Source organism: Melanerpes formicivorus, unplaced genomic scaffold (assembly GCF_026170545.1).
Source record: "Melanerpes formicivorus ecotype bairdi unplaced genomic scaffold, bMelFor1.0.p_v2 SCAF_27, whole genome shotgun sequence".
Classification (NCBI taxonomy): domain Eukaryota; kingdom Metazoa; phylum Chordata; class Aves; order Piciformes; family Picidae; genus Melanerpes; species Melanerpes formicivorus.
The window spans coordinates 603,956-619,718 of record NW_027142379.1 but is presented as its reverse complement, the minus strand read 5'-3'; the positions used below and the strand labels follow the sequence as shown (position 1 = coordinate 619,718).

General features: G+C 50.7%; 1 protein-coding gene across 1 annotated transcript in view; it reads left to right on the top strand.

Moving 5' to 3' along the window:
• Window positions 1-33: 33 nt before the first annotated feature.
• The window catches only part of CCNI (cyclin I), a 28,720-nt gene continuing 12,990 nt past the window's right edge, over window positions 34-15,763 (top strand). Inside the window, exons 1-2 of the mRNA XM_068153795.1 lie at window positions 34-391; window positions 14,931-15,087. Of these exons, the coding sequence (XP_068009896.1) occupies window positions 14,974-15,087 (114 nt within the window). The 5' untranslated portion in view covers window positions 34-391; window positions 14,931-14,973. The remainder of the gene's footprint in view (window positions 392-14,930; window positions 15,088-15,763) is intronic.

Sequence of the window (15,763 nt, the reverse complement as noted above, 5' to 3'; positions counted from 1 at the left end):
GAACGGGCTGAGGGGAGGCGGCGCGGCCGGCCCTTCTTTCCCTCCCCTGCTCCCCCCCGGGAAGCGGCTGGCTGCGGGCTGCCTCTCGCTCCCCCTCCCCTTCCCTTTTAATTTTTATTTTGTTTTTATTTTTAATTCCCCCCCTCCCCCCCATCGCGGCGGCGGCGGCGGCCCGCCTTCCCCCCCCCCGATCCCTTCCCTCCCTTCCCCTGTCGCCGCTGCCCCGCCATGGCGACATGAACCCGCCGGCCGCCGCCGCCGCCGCCGCAGCCGCCCCGGCGATGGGGCCCGCAGGGTGCTGAAGCGCCGCGGAGGAGCCCCGCCGCCGTCGCCCCGTCATGGGGTGCTGATGGCCGGGCCCCGCCGGGCACCCCGCCGCCGCGCAGGGGAGGTGAGCCGCGAGGCGGGAACGGGGCGAGAGGGGACGAGGGCGGGGGTCCCGGCTGGGGAAGGGGGTGCAGGGCACCGGGGTGTGTGCGGGTGCGGGGTGCCTGCTGCAGACAGTGCACTGGGTGTGCGTGTGCCCGGGAGCCCCGCATCGCTTCTCTGTTTATGTTGAAGGTGTGCGGTGCGCGCCGCGCCCTCCTCCCTGCCCCCCGTCCCGTCGGTGCGGTGCCTGCCTGCTCCCTCTCTAGTCGGTGCTGGTGCCCGGGGCTGGGCGCTGTCCCTTGTGCCCCGCTCCGTGCTTGGGGGCCAAGCGGAGCAGCTGAGCCCCAGATGCGACTTGTCACAGCGCTGGGCCAAGGGGCTCCTTGCGGCGCCCGTCACTCGGGGTTTTTGTTCTGTTGTCTGGGTGCGCTTCACTTGCAGAGATGGGCTGCGCTCTCCTCCCGGCCCTCTTTGCCCTCCCCCCCGCCATCGGAAGAAGTTTCCTTCAAAGAAGAGTGGCGTTGTGTTGCCTAAATCTATCTCCGAGGGGTTGAACTTAAAGGAACGAGGTTACCAGCAGGTATTTCACGCTGGTGCTAGGAAGCAGACTTCAAAACAACCCTCCTGAAAACATGGAACTCGGTAAAACCTGTGCCCTTACCCTCCCCTTTGGACCCTGGGGAGGAGTAAAAGAGCCATCCCGCGTTCTCCTGCGCTTAAAAATAAGGGTGTTAGAAAGCAGACCGTTTCAGGCTTGAATTGGAAAGCGCTTTTCAGCAGCAGCCTTTGTGTGCGTCCAAACTATTCCTTGCATGGTGTGCTGCAGCAGCCTGTCCATGGCACAGCCCCCTTTAAAGACAGCAGGCTGAGATTTTGGTTTTTAACTGATAACTAACTAAGCTGAGCAGAAGGCATGGTGTGGTGCCAAAGCTGCCCTCTCTGCAGCCTCTCCCACCCTTTGCCCCGCAGGGATGGCAGATGGGGCTGTGTCCCCCACCCCACCCCTGGGGCTACCCCCCTGGCTGGGGCTGACTGTTGCCCCTGCCCTGTTCTAGACCTGTGGAGCCCAAGTTTTGCAAGGTGAGGCAGGGGAGGAGCTTGCTACTCAAAAAAGCAAATCACAGCATTTTTTTTTCCTTGTCTTGAGGGTCTGATTTTGGATCTCTGCAGACGATTCAGGTTTGTTTTTAAAGTAGCTTGGCTGGGGGACATGAGCTCTGATCTGTGCCTGCACAGACCTTGGTGTGAGATGTGGGAAGCTGATCGTTTGGCTTCTCCCCAGCAGGAGCTGAGCTTTCACATGGTGTATGTATATATATATATATATACACACACACATCTAATTATCCTTCACCCCTCTTTAGAACTTGTGTCTACTTAGATACAACAGGACTGATCTTAGACTTGCTGTTTACTGTAGCCATCCTTTATTCTTACTGACTTCTGTGCTTTGTTTGCTCTGGGTTCTTATTTAAAAATAGCCTGCCTATATCATTGCATGATAAGAGCCTTGCTCTATCAGGACCCTCCTCACAAAAGGTCTTGCTTGATGGATGCTCTGTTTCAGGTCTGGGGTGTCCCAGGACTGCAGCTGGGTGTTGATGAAAAGTGGTGGTGAGCAGAGCAGCCCTCCCATGGAGTGTTTTCTGCTCCAGTTTTACCATCAGCAGCCCTTCCTAGATGCAGCTTAGGGCATGGAGCAGCCTGAGCTGTGCTGGGTGCTGGCTACTCAGAGCAGCTTCAGCCCTGCAGGGCAAAGAGTCCCCATTGTCAGCCCTGTCACATGCCTGGGCTTGTGCCAGTCGTCCCCTCCTGGGCTATTACAGGAGCGGAGTCTGGGGCCAGCAGTGGGGCTCATGCGGGCTGGCTCTGCAGCCTTTCTGGACTCTTCCAGGTGGTACAGGGGAGCTTGGGCTGGCTCAGGTGGAGGTTTAGGAATGGTCATAGCCCAGTGCTTCATATCCCTACATCCTGGAGGCCTTGGGATGACTGAAGGAACAGACAAGTCAAGTGTTAGACCTTTGTTTTCCAAGGCAGTGCAGGACCCAGAGGTATGCCTGCCATCTTCTATTAACACTTGGATGCAAACAACATCTATGTTCTAAAATGTGTTTATTTTCTTGTTTTCAGATTGTTACAGTAACATTTACAGACATTTATCAGCCTAAATAGACTTCAGTCCAAGTGTGAGCTGTTCAGTGCCACTACCTTTGCTCATGTGATTGCCCTGGGATAAACTTTTAAGTCAGTAGGTGGACCCAGGTGTTTAGCTTTTCACAGCTTTGAGCACTTTCCTTGTAATTAGTCTCTTACATGTCCCCTTCTCACCTTCTCTTTGCTCACTCCCTTCTTAGAAGGCAACAGAAAGGAGAAGATGAGCAGTGTTGGTGTGGTGGAACATGCCCTCCCCTGGGGCCCCTGGGTGAGATGCTTTCCTTTGCATACCTGCAGCAGTGCCCTGCTTAGAACAGTAATTAATCTTGACCTCACGCTGAACTGGCCCTTGGGGAGCACATGCATTCATGGATTTCATCTTGGGCTTTGCAGGTGTCACTTTTTAGGCAGTAACATTCAGCACAGCTGTCACACTGATGTAAATTATCCATCTAAGCTGGGTGATGGAACAGAGACAGGGTCAGTTACACACTGCCAGGGAGAGGTTTTAAAAGGACTAGGCAGCACCAGTGGCTTCAGGAAAGCTAAACATCATATACTGACCTCCAAAGGATGGTCCTTAGGACTCGGTTGCCCAAGCAGAGAGCAGAATATGAGGAAAGCAGAAGACCCGTGTCTCCAGATGGAGTTGTAGGAACTGGAGATCCTCCCTCCCCTTTGAGATGCAAAATGGGTGCCAAGAACCAGCCTGCCCAAGAACAAATTGTGGCTGTTTTCCTTTACTCCCATGACCGTGGGTTGGAGAAGATACAAACCGACGTCCTTGTCACCAGGGCACTCTGATGAAGCAGCAGGAAATCCAATCTGGGCATCAAGGATGTGGATTCTGGTTCATTGAGAAGAGAGAGTAGTTTGTGTGAGGACTGAGCACAATAACAGCTATTTTCAAATGCCAGAAAAGGCAAGGTGAAGTCACTCAGATGGAAGGAAAAATCTCAGGTGTCTCCCATCCCAGTATGAAGCAGATGTGGTCTGAAATGTTCCCTTCCTGTGTGTTTGCTAACTGCAAATATCAACACTGCTTTATTAACCATAATGGCTATTTGCACTTGCAATAAACTCAGCTGAAAGCACACTCACACATAACATGTTAGTGCAGATACTCCATTTTGCTCATCAGCCCAGACATCAAACATTTTCTTTGCTGGGATGATGGGAGGTGCTGGATGAACCCCTTTGCCAGAGGCTCTTGTGCCTTTCTTTTTGGTGGTATTTTGCTGCATGCAGTGAGATCCCCTTCCTTGGCTGGGGTAGGCTCCCTAAAGCTTCAGCCTTTACCTTCCTTACAATTTGGACTGCAATTCTTGGGGCTGAACTGCTCCTAACTGGAAAGGGTGCAGCTGCTGTAGGAACATGACCATCAAATGCATCTTGGTCTCCAGTTATGAAAGCACTGCAAATGAGTCCGTGCTTGTGCTGATAGGAGCAAAGAGGGACTTCAACCTTTACCTGCCTTACCATTTTGACTAAATCTTGGGGTGTAGCTGCTGCCATGCAGCTGGAAAGGGTGCAGCTATTGTGGGAACAACATCAAGTGCAGCTTGGTATCCATTTCTGAAAGCACTGCAAATGAGTCCAAGAGCAAGGGTAGATTCTGCACAGCATGCTTTGGGGAAGCAACAGCCCTCTGCCAGCCATTACATACTGCCTCAGACACACTGTTTTCTCTTTATTCTACCTCCTCCTCCCACATTTGCCTTCCTGGGGCTTATTTTAGGCTGAGGACTGTTTGGTTTAGGTTGTCCAGAGCTGGGGATATCGAGGCTGTTACATATCATGCTGGTTGGGCAGGAGAGAGGAGTGTGCAGGGAAGAGCCAGGACTGTGCCTGTGCCATCCTATTTCTGTGGACAATTGGAATGACATCCTTTGCTGTATTGTCTCAACAAGAGGCTAATTAGTCAGCAAACTGGAGCTCCTGGAGCATAATTAAGCTTTATAACTGTGGGTTCTCTTTTGGTTGATGAGAAAGAGGAGATGGTACCCTCAGAGCCTAAGAATGCTGCTCTGCAGCTACTGTGCTGTACCTCATAATTGATCTATTGTTTCAACAGCAGATAATTCCTCATTTCCTCATAATTATCATTTTAGTGCCTCACGCTGGATCCCAGTATTAGCTGTAATCACTGATAATTTGCTCTGAAGTCAATCAGAATTTGCAGAGCACCATATTGGCCTTGGTAAACATTTATGTTTTCAGATAAAATTCTCTTTTGTTGTTAAGAGGAACCAAGGCATTGTAGTTAAGCATTTTTTTGGCTGCAAGTGCTGAACTGGGTATAAACTTGTTTGGGTTTGTTACTGCTCATTTCTGTTAATGACTGACTGCTGCTGAAAGACAAAAAGAGCTGCTGCTGAATCCTGTCCCTCTGTTGCTGCCCGTAGAGGCTCTGCATTTATTTGGTTTCAGGGGATTACATTACTCAAGAGGTGGTGCCTGATGCTTCAGATGCTGAATGCCTGTTGGCCCTTGCCTGTGGAGAGTTAGCTTTTATGAGCTTGAAAGCCTCTGGCCCTGTTTTATGAAATTACTGCTCACTCTCATACGTTTATGAGCTTGATTTTTCCTCAGAGTGGCTTCCTTCAAGTTAGTGCTGTTTTATACCAAGTTATATTGGTGATGGGAGAAGTGAATCACACTCTGCATGTGTTGCTTTGAGGAGACCAGCAGTGAGAGATTACATAATGCCTGCTTTCCTGCCTTTTTTTTTTCTTTTTTTCAAGCCTTTCTGCCCAGCTTTCAGCATTTGATGCCTGAAAAATCTATGAGCTGCTCTGGGTATACAGCTGAGCCCTCAGAATGGTCCTGCTTTAAGCCTAAAGCCCTTAAGATCATAGAGTGGTTGAGAATGGAGGTGACCTCTGAAGGTCATTCTGTCCAGCTTCCCACTCCCCTCAAGCAGAGCCATGTAAAACCAGCTACATCCTGGCCCATGTCACAGAATCATTATAGAATGGTTTGGGTTGGAAAGGACCTTCAAGATTATCCAGTCCCAACCCCCTTGCCCATGGGCAGGGACACCTCCCACTAGCCCAGGTTGCTCAAGGCCTCACCCAGCCTGGCTGTGAACACCCCCAGGCAGGGGGTGGCCACAGCCTCCTTGGGCAACCTGTACCAGTGTCTCACCTACCTCACTGTCAAGTCCAGATGCAATGTCCAGGTGCCTTTTCAAGATTCCCAAGGACAGAGATTCCACAACCTCTTCAGGCAAGCTCTACTGATGTTCTATCACCCTCACAGTAAAGAAGTGTTCCAGGTGATTAGAAGGAACACCTCCCAACGTCCAGTTTGTGCCCCCTGCACAACAATTTGTGGCCCTGGGCATCACTGAGAGCTTGGCTTCATCTTAGCAGTTTATTCCTGCAGCCTGTAAAGCTCCCTGCATGAAAACCCCCTGCCCTATCAGTGACAACTGCTCCAACATCTGCTGGAAGAACCAGCCCATGGTGTGCCACCAGCACATCTGAGACTCCACTGGAACTGCCTCCTTCATGGCAACTTCTTACATTTGGTAGTGGGGCTTTGGGCCTGGCTCTTATATAGGCCTCTTCCAATTACTGGCTAACAGGTTGCTTGACCCTCTCTAATTAGGGGGTAGCTAATCATGTTCATTAGAGCCTCCTCAGGTCCACACCCTTTTGTCTTCCCAATTATTGCCCTTAGCAACAGCTGCACCTTCAAGTTTCTCAGAGGGTTCCCAGGTGTTCCCCAACAATCCTGGACCTTGTCCCAGAAAGACCCAGAAGGTTCCAGAGCAGAACCAAGAGACTGGTTTCTGATGCTAGCATTTCTTTTGCAAGTGCTCATAAAGTGGCTTAGAGGGGGTTTGCTTTGCAAGGGTTTTGGTTTTGCTTAATTTAATCCATACAAGCAAACACCCTCCATCAGTTAATATCCTTTCCTTTGATTTTTAGGTTCAAATAAGCCAAAATCTGAAAGCAGAACCTCATTAAAGGGTATTGAGTTTCATCTCCTCTTTGCATCCAACACACATACGTGGTGCAGCTGGTCTCCTCAGGCTGGGTTCTGAGCTTGCCCTGGATCCCTGCTTCCCTTGCTGTGTTGCCACACGCTGCCTCAAGAGCTGGGATTGAAACAGTTTCTTCGCATCACTCCCGACCTGTGGCACAAAAAGTTTTAAGCTGTGGCTGACCAAAGGCACATGAAGCTTGGGCAGACTCCTCTGGGCAGTTGCTGAGAGAGAAGGAAATGCAAACCTCACCCAGAGCCATTAGAGAAGGGGGTAGGGCTGGTACACGTCTGGAAGCACGCCCGTCTAGCCGGGAGGGAAGAATGGGAACTTTGTCTGGAAGTTCAGGCAGGAGTTCATCTTCTACCTTGGCTTTTTTTGCAGTTCCTACTTTGGAAAGCAGAATGGAAGCTCCACTCAAATAGCAAAACCCTGGTGACAGCTGTGGGGCTTGGGGAGTGCAGCACGGCAGAGATGGTGTCTTAGAACTGGTCTGCTTTGTGGTCTCTGTCTGTAGGGGGGGGAAAGGCTTTGCAGCAGGCAGAGATGTTATAAAAGGGTGGCTGTTGGAAAGAAGAATAACTCAGGCTTGTACCTGCAGACCCCCCCTGAGTGCCAGCCATCAGACAGCAGCTTTATGCCACCACTGGCTCTGTGGCACCCTCCCTCCTATTAAAAACATCCTCACCCATGCCTTTTTTTGGCCATGAATTATTCCTCCTGTTTTCTTGATGATGTTTTTTTTGCTACCTTTAGGAGGAACTTCTTTAATTTAAGGGTGATGGAGTAGTGGAGCAGGCTGCCAAGAGTGTCTCCATCTCTGGAGAAAATCAAACCCCACCTGGCTGTGTTCCTCCTTTTTCAGGTGGATCTGCCTTGGCAGGATGGTTGGCCTTGCCGATCTCCAGGGGTCCCTTCCAACCCCTGCCACTCTGTGATTGTGTGTGTGAACTGAGAACGTGGATGTTTTCTACCCCAGTGCTCTACACATCTCAAATTCCATCTGAGCTTGCTTTTTTTTTTGTTCTCTGAACAGCAGAGACACAGAAAATGGTGGTGAGGAGAATGCACTGCTGCTGGTCATGATGCAGCCCTCTCCAGAGGCTCCTGCTCCTCCTCCTCCTCTCTGGTTGCTAAACAGGCGGTGGGATTTCTGTTTCAAAACAGACTTCAAACACCTCCCTTCCCACCCATCAAAACATTGCTCTTGCCTTCTCCTTGTGTGTTTGGTTGTTTGTTTTTTTTTAACTGGCAGATTTCTTTAAAATGTTGGGGGGAAAAAAAATCTTCCATTTGGAAAAGCAGCACTAAAATGAGGTCAACTTGCTGTGCACTCCCAGGAAAAAGCTGGTTGGAGGAAAAGAAGTGGCGAGTGTGTGATGTACGTGAGCCTGCCAAAACACCCGACAGGCTTGCCTTTGTAGCAGGTTGTGGGAGTGAGCTCTGCCTGAGTCACACAGCCAAATGGCAACAGCCCTCTGCTCTTCCCAGCCCAAATCAAATCACCTCTTCCTGCGTTCAGGCCCGTGGCTGCCTCCTGCCCAGCTCAGATGTGCTGCTGCTTCAAGGTGCAGGATCAGCTGCCTACCTGGGGTGTATCTATGTTGGATACCAAGGCATTTCTCATCTAATGTCTGTTAGCATTCATTCCATAAAAGCCAGTTCCTTGCTTCTCATGCTTATTTAGGTGCTGAAATTTGAAACTATGTTCCCAAACATCTTTTTCCCAGTCACTGAACTCAAAAATCTATTGTCTTACAGCTCTGTCAAGCTGTTTCCACTAGCCAGGCTGCAAACGTGAGTTACCTCCTTCAGCTCAAACCAGTTGGTTTTCACTGGGTGCCAGCCCCCCACCTATCACTATCACCTCAGGCTGTGCTTTAGCAGGTTGAAAGGTCAGAGAGCTAGGCACTGATTGCTCATCGCAAAGTTTACTCTTAAAACACGAAAGCACTGTCCTCTGAGAGCTGTTACCTGCCACCAAATAATGTGCAGCTGTCAAAGGAGTCTGTGCCTGCTGCCTTTTTCTTCTCAGGTGGAAGCAACACAGTAGGCATTTACCTCTGTGGGGCAGAAATTTCCAGCCTGCTTTGCTGACTTGGAGTGAGGAAAGAGTTAAGCTGAGAGAAAGCCCCAGATACTAAAATTAACATCCATCCATCCCACCCCCCCTCCCCCCGCCCACCCCTTTGAAATTTCTCAGCACAACTTGCAGTCAGACGATTTCTTCTAGCAGTGCAAGCTGCGTTTTGATCCTGGAAATCACAGATGGCTGCCTGCAGCTCCCAGGAATTCAGTCCCCTTCCTCTCTTCTGCTTTGCCTTCCTCCCCCACCCAGAGCAGTCTGTTTGCAGGTCATCTGGAAGATCTAAAGCTGAAGCAGATTTGGCTGCTGGGCCCTGCAGTGCTTACAAGTTCTGCAGAAATGCCTGTGGTGGTTTCGCTCTGTTGGAGTTACCCCTCTTGTCTGGAATAGCCACCTGGATTTAGTCTCCAAATAAAAATAGCAGGCTGTAGGCTGTCTCTAGCCCTAAAGATCTTGTTAATTTTTTACTAAATGCTCTAGGTTTAAAAAAAAACCCAACCCCCAAAAACCCACCCAAGACCAACCCACCACCAAAACAAAAGAGGTTTCTCTTGCTGCCCTGAATGATTCCAGTGATCCTGTTTACAGTGCATTTATATTGGAGCAGCTGAACTGCAACTGGAGGCAGGGGGAAATGAGGAGCTCTGTTAGGAGCTTGTGCTGCCAGTGGGTAAGACATTTCTTGTGGCTGCCCCTTTTGTCTGCAGGAGGCAATTTTTGTTGTCAGTGTGAGTATTACAAACCCTGGAAATGTCAATAACATCGATTATTTTGCATGCTAGACAAATGCACACCCCCTCAACTTAAAAATGTTCCTGGCCAGGGAGGTGCTGCCCCAGCTGCTGCAAACAGAACTGCCTTTGAAAACCATAGCCTGCAGCACTCAGCCTCCAGCTTCTCTTGGGGAGCCAAAGTCTCTTGACTCTTCCAAGTCAAGTTAGCTAGAAACAGGGGTCAAAAAGAGGTCTTTATCAGATGGGTGACAGTTGAAGGACTAAGTCAGGGGATTTTTAATGGATAAGCAGGGGATTTTTCATGCTTTTTACAAGGAGACTCATAAAACTGTTTTGGCTGGTATCTTGGGATCATCAAGTCCAACCAGCAACCCAACACCACTGTGGCCATTAACCCACACCCCCAGTGCCGTGGCCACACATCTCTTCAACACCTCCAGGGATGGTGCTTCCACCACCTCCCTGGGCAGCCTATTCCAATCCCTGGCCCCTCTTGCAGGAATAAAAATTTTCCTAATCTCCAGCCTAAAGCTCCCTTGGCAGCAAAAACCTCACACCAAGGTTTTGACTCTCTAATTTGAGAGCAAGATCCAACCTGCAGCTTGTGATTCTGCTCCCAGCAGACGTCAAAGCCGATGCATTGTCCTGGCTCACTTCTCCTTTCCCAACGTCCCAGGGGTTCTTTCTGAAGTTTCAGTGTAGCCAGCTGACCTTCTGGTGAAGATTAGGAAACTCTTTGAACAGCGATTTTAAAATTGCCAAAGTGATCTCTGGGAAAAACAAACAACCTAACAAACCTCCACCCTGGAGCTGGAGCTTAATTCTAAGTCCGGGACACAGAAGGCCAGTTGAGTGAGTTGGTGGTGACTGTCCCCACCTTGCAGTGGCACCAGCCATGGGTCCCAGTCTTCACAGATTCATGGGATGGTTTGGGTTGGAAGGGACCTTCAAGATCATCCAGTTCCAACCCTCTTGCCCATGGGCAGGGACACCTCTCACTAGCCCAGGTTGCTCAAGACCTTATCCAACCTGGCCTTCAACGCCTCCAGGGAGGGGGCATCCACAGCCTCCCTGGGCAGCCTGTGCCAGTGTCTCACCACCTTCACTGTAAAGAATTTCTTCCTCATCTCCAGTCTAAATCTCTTACAGCCTCAGTCCATTTCCTCTCATCCTGTCACTCCAAGCCCTTGTAAATAGTCTCTCCCCAGCTTTCTTGTAGCCCCCTTCAGGTACTGGAAGGCTGCTCTGAGGTCTCCCTGGAGCCTTCTCTTCTCCAGGCTGCACAACCCCAACTCTCTCAGCGTGTCCTTGCAGCAGAGGTGCTCCAGCCCCCTGATCATCTTCATGGCCTCCTCCGGACCCACGTCCAGCAGCTCCATGTACTTCTTATATTGGGGCTTAGTCACAGAAAATGTGAGGTTTTGGCTGGAGCAAATCATTGGGCTCAGCCCTCCTGGGGTACTGCTGTTCTCTGCAGGGAACCTGCTGCCCCAACAGGCACCTTCCCTGCTGGTGGGAGCCTGGATGTTGCTTTTCTGTGATGCTCAGGTTTTATCATCTTGAGCTCAAAGAGTCCAAGTCCAGACCCTGCGCGGCCTTCACCCCATCTCTGCAGGCTGGTTTGTGGGGAGCTGTGCTGGCCATTCTGTCTCCCTGCAGGGGCTGCAGGGGCTTTGTGCAGGGCTGTGTGGATGCAGGGCATGCTGGCTTTTTGGGGGTTTAAATGGCTTGCATTTATCTGCTGAAGGGCTATGTAAATTTAGATGCAAACTCGGTTCAGCCGCGGGGCGCCTGGCGCGCTGCCTGGCGCGCTCTCGCTGCTGGAGAGGCCTGGGCACCACTCTTGCTCCAAGGGAAACTTTCAAGCACGTCATTCCCCTGCTTGCTGGTTTTTTTTCACCTCCTAATAAAGGTTTTTATGCCCCAGCACTCATTGAATTACCTCCCAAGTCCAGACAGGAGAGGTTATTTTCCACTCTCCTTTCCCGTCGGCAACTCAAGAGGAGTTGCCATCACCGCTCACTAGAAATGTCCCTTGCAGGGCTGTTGGTATTTTAGGGTGCTAGGGACACCTCTGAACTCTCTGTTTGGGGTCACTGACCTGCTGACACTGCCTAAAAAGGGACCAGGGAAACTAAAAAGTCTTCTCAGGGCCCAGAGGCCTGTGCAACCCATTTGTGTTGTAAATGCAGGGTGCATGTTGTATCAGTCACAGGAGAAGCAACCAAGGTGCCTGAGGATGTTCCCTTTGGCCTGAAGTTTTCATAGAATCACAGAATGGTTTGGCTTGGAAGAGATCTTAAAGATCATCCAAATGCCCTGCTGTGAGCTTGGGCACCTCCCACCAGCCCAGGCTGCTCAGGGCTTTATCCATCTGGACCTTGAACACCTCCAGGGAGGAAGCATCCACAACTTCCCTGGGCCACCTGTTCCAGGGCTTTCCCACCCTCACTGTCAAGAGTTTCTTCCTAATCTCCAGCCTAATTCTCCCTAATTCTCTCAAGCTTCAATCCATTCCCTCTCATCCTATCACTACAAGCCCTTGTAAGAAGTCCCCACCCTTCTTCTCCTCCTGTTTTCTCCAGTGAATTGAGGGGGGTGGCTAATTACCTTCTGTCTCCTGCAAAACAAAGGACAGACCATCAATATTTGATGTTAGGAGACATGTTTGGGCTAAATAAAGCTACTGCTTTCTTTCTGTACACAATGAGCAACTCACTGTCTCCCAGCTCTTGGAAAAAGTCCTCTGGGAAAAGTTAAACCCACCCATCTTTTGCTCTGCACAAGCCTGGAGAATCCCCTTCTCTGAGCTCTTGCATTGCAAAGTGAGAAGGCTACACCAAGGGCCCCCCTCTACAAATGCCAGAGGAGATAAAATACTTCACCTGCCCAATTTGAGCTGTTTTCTTCTTATCATTGTGAGGGTGCAGCTCTCCTCACTGCTCTCCTCACATCCCACCTCCTTTGGAAGAGCTGATGTTGATCCAGCCTTTGAGAACCAGCTCATCCCACAGGGAAACCTGTCTGAGAGCCTAATGAGATGCTAATAAAGCCCTTGAGGGAATCAGCTGGGGCTGAGGCTGTGAATGTGCATCTCAGTTGCCCCAGTGTCATTAGAATCACCTGAGGGTTAAAGAATGAATGCAGAAATGAGTAAATGCACCTAAATAAGCTGTGGGTCAAGCCACAGAATCTAATTTCACCTCTTCCCAGGCACAGCCTCCCTCTTGTCAAGTGAGGAATTTCCACAGGGACTTTTGAACCCGCAGGGATGCTCCGTGAGCCACTCAGGAGCTGATGAGCAGTGATCTTGAGACACACTGCAGAGCATTTTGAACCCTTCAGGAGTCATGGATCCAAACTGTTCTCTCCAGCCAGAAAAATCACTATATGGCCCATAGCACCTCAGGTCATTCCAGTGACTTGTGCAGGGGTGTGCCAAGCCAGCACAGCCTCTCCTTTCTTATGCATAGACACACAGAATGGGTTGGGTTGGAAGGGACCTTCAAGATCAGCCAGTTCCAACCCCCTGCCCTGAGCAGGGACACCTCCCATCAGCCCAGGCTGCTCAAGGCCTCATCCAACCTGGCTTTGGTCACCTCTGGTGGGGGGCATCTACAACCTCTCTGGGCAACCTGTTCCAGGGAACATGGAGAAGCTCTTGTTTGACAAAATTGGACTGTAGAAGGGGTGTGTGAGTGAGTGTGTGTGGTCAGGACCAAGAGTCTTGACATGTATTTGCCACTTAAAACCTGCTTGGCTCTAAGTGGGGCTTGAGGAGCTTGCAGGTTCTGTGTGAATTATGCCCTCCTGTAAACTGACAGAGAAAAATATTTGTTGTAGGCTTTCCATCTCTCCAGAGCTGCTGCTGTTATTATTTATCATAAGCTGCTTGGTTTTCACTCTGGTTTGCATTTGTTTTGTCTGCTTCTGCCTCCTTGCCTATAAACACAGCACAACCTGTTGTGTTAACAAACCTTTGTCACACAGCCTGGTGAGCAGTTTTGGCCAATATCCACCTGTTAGGTGGATTTCACAAGAGGAGGATTTAAGAGTTTAAATTACTTTCCCATGGCCTTACCCTTCAGGGCTGAATTGTTTTGCTTTAATGATTTCATACTTGCAAGAACTATGCAGCTAGAGGAGTTGGTCGGCAGGCTTAGAAGGATTTGAATAACCTTTTCCATCAGATCATCTTCTCCATTTGATAAGCAGGTGGTGGAATCCTGTCTTGTAAAACCCCAACCAAACAGAACCTTGTCTCATTGCAAGTGTACAAGTTGCTTGACATGTCACTGCTGCTGAGTGAGGCTGCACTCAGCCCAGGGAAACTTCCTTTTTCCTTTTCTCCTTCAAACCACAGTCCCTGTCTGACATGAGAGCTGTGCACTGAAGTTCTGTGGATCTAACATATCTCCAGACCCAAGATGCCCCCTGCATTGCACGTCAAACAGGTTGTGCTCCTATGAGGGGCTCCAAACCACACAGGGAAGACACTGATCCATTTGTCAGGCTCCAGCTTGTAAATCAGTTCACTCCTCAGACAAGTGTTCCTCTGTTCTGCACAGAGCTGCCCCTTGCTGCTGGGAGTACTGGGCTAAGGCTGGCACCAGCCAGGCTCTGAAGCTGGGATTTGTGTCACTGGTAGAGTGGGTTTTAGCTTCAGCAAGGTCTGGGCCAAGGTGGTGAACTTGCTGAAGGCCTCTATTTGCCACACAGGTCTTTTTCCTAAACCCCCTCCTTTTCCCTGCTGATGAAGCTGGCAAGGTGCTGCCTCATTCCCTACAATAACAGAGAAGCTGGAGATTTCAAAGGGGCAGGACTCTGCAGCCCACAGAGGTGGTGGGCACAATTTTGGGCCAGCTGGTTTGGCTTTCCTTGGCAGGTTTGCCAAGTACCCCATCACTGCCCATTCTCTTTCTTGCAGCTTTAGTACCCATCAGTGTGCCCTTATGGCCAAGAAGGCCAAGAACATCCTGGGGTGCATCCAGAAGTGTAGCCAGCATGTCGAGGGAGGTTCTTCTCCCCCTCTACTCTGCCCTGGTGAGGCCACATCTGGTGTATGTGTCTAGTTCTTGGTTCCCCAGTTCAAGAGGGACTTGCTGGAGAGGGGGCAGCAAAGATGCTGGAGGGAATGGAACATCTCTGATGGGGAAAGACAAAGAACTGGGGCTTTTTAGTCTGGAGAAGATCAGCCTGAGGGAGATCTCATCAGTGCTGATCAATACTTCATGGGTGGGTGGAGGGAGGATGGCAGCAGGCTTTGTTCAGTGGTGCCCAGTGACAGGACAAGGGGTAACAGGCCAGCAGAAGGTCCACCTAAACATGAGGAGGAGCTTTTTAAAGGGTGCAGGAGCCCTGGTGCAGGCTGCCCAGAGAGGCGGTGGAGTCTCCTTCTCTGGAGACATTCCAGACCCACCTGGGTATGTTCCTGTGTGAGCTTCTGTAGGTGGCCCTGCCTTGGCAAGGGGGTTGGCCTCCATGGTCTCCAGAGGCCCCTTCCCTCTCCTGCCAGTCTGTGATTGCTGCTTTCCTTGGATCGATGTGCTGGATGGTGGCAGCTCAACACTTCACCAGGCTGTGTTTGGTTTTGCAGGTAGCTGTATCCAGCTGGGTGGCAGGTGGATCCAAGGGTCACCATGAAGTTTGCAGGACCCCTGGAGAGCCAGAGGTTGTCTCTCCTTCTGGAGACGGCAATCTCTAGGGAAGCTCAGATGTGGAAAGCACATGTGCCGAAAATTCAGCCCAATCAGGTAATGTCTCTGTCTCGTCCTTCCTCTCTACAGGGGCTGCAGGGCAGCCTCTGCTGTGATTTCATGGCTGGAGCTGTGGCAGGAGGAGTGGCCTGCTGCTGGAGGCTGGGAAATTAACTTCTGGAGAAAGTGATGAGTTCTTTATTTGGGGGACATCCCTGCAGCTGGGGAGGCAGGACACCCTGCAGCACACAGTGTTAGACCTCTGCTGTAGCTCCTGAGAGCACATTCATGTCATGTCTTCATTACATCAGTTTTACAAATTATGGGGGTAATTAGCACATTTCTAGTGGGCAGCAGCTCTGCAACAGCTTTTAAAAGCAGCTTCGTTTCCTAATAGCACCTTTGGAGTGCTGGTGGCTTTTCACAGGAAACACCTTCTCACAGGAAGTCACTGCCAGCTTAGCTCAGGCCTGCCCCTGACACAGCATGGCCACAGCTAAAGCTTGGCTTTGCCTTCCTCCCATCCTGGGCCAGACTTATCCCTGCTCCAAATCAGCCTTGGATCAGCCCAGTGCTGCCAGACAGGCTGCAGCTGTGACAGCTGAGAACAGGCCAGGATGTGACTTGCTGAGGCCCTGTCTGCTTCAGGAAGAGCCCCACTGCCTGGAAGAGGACTATATATGGAGCAGGGTGCAAGCCGGTGTCATGGGAAGCAGAGCCAGGCACTGGCCTG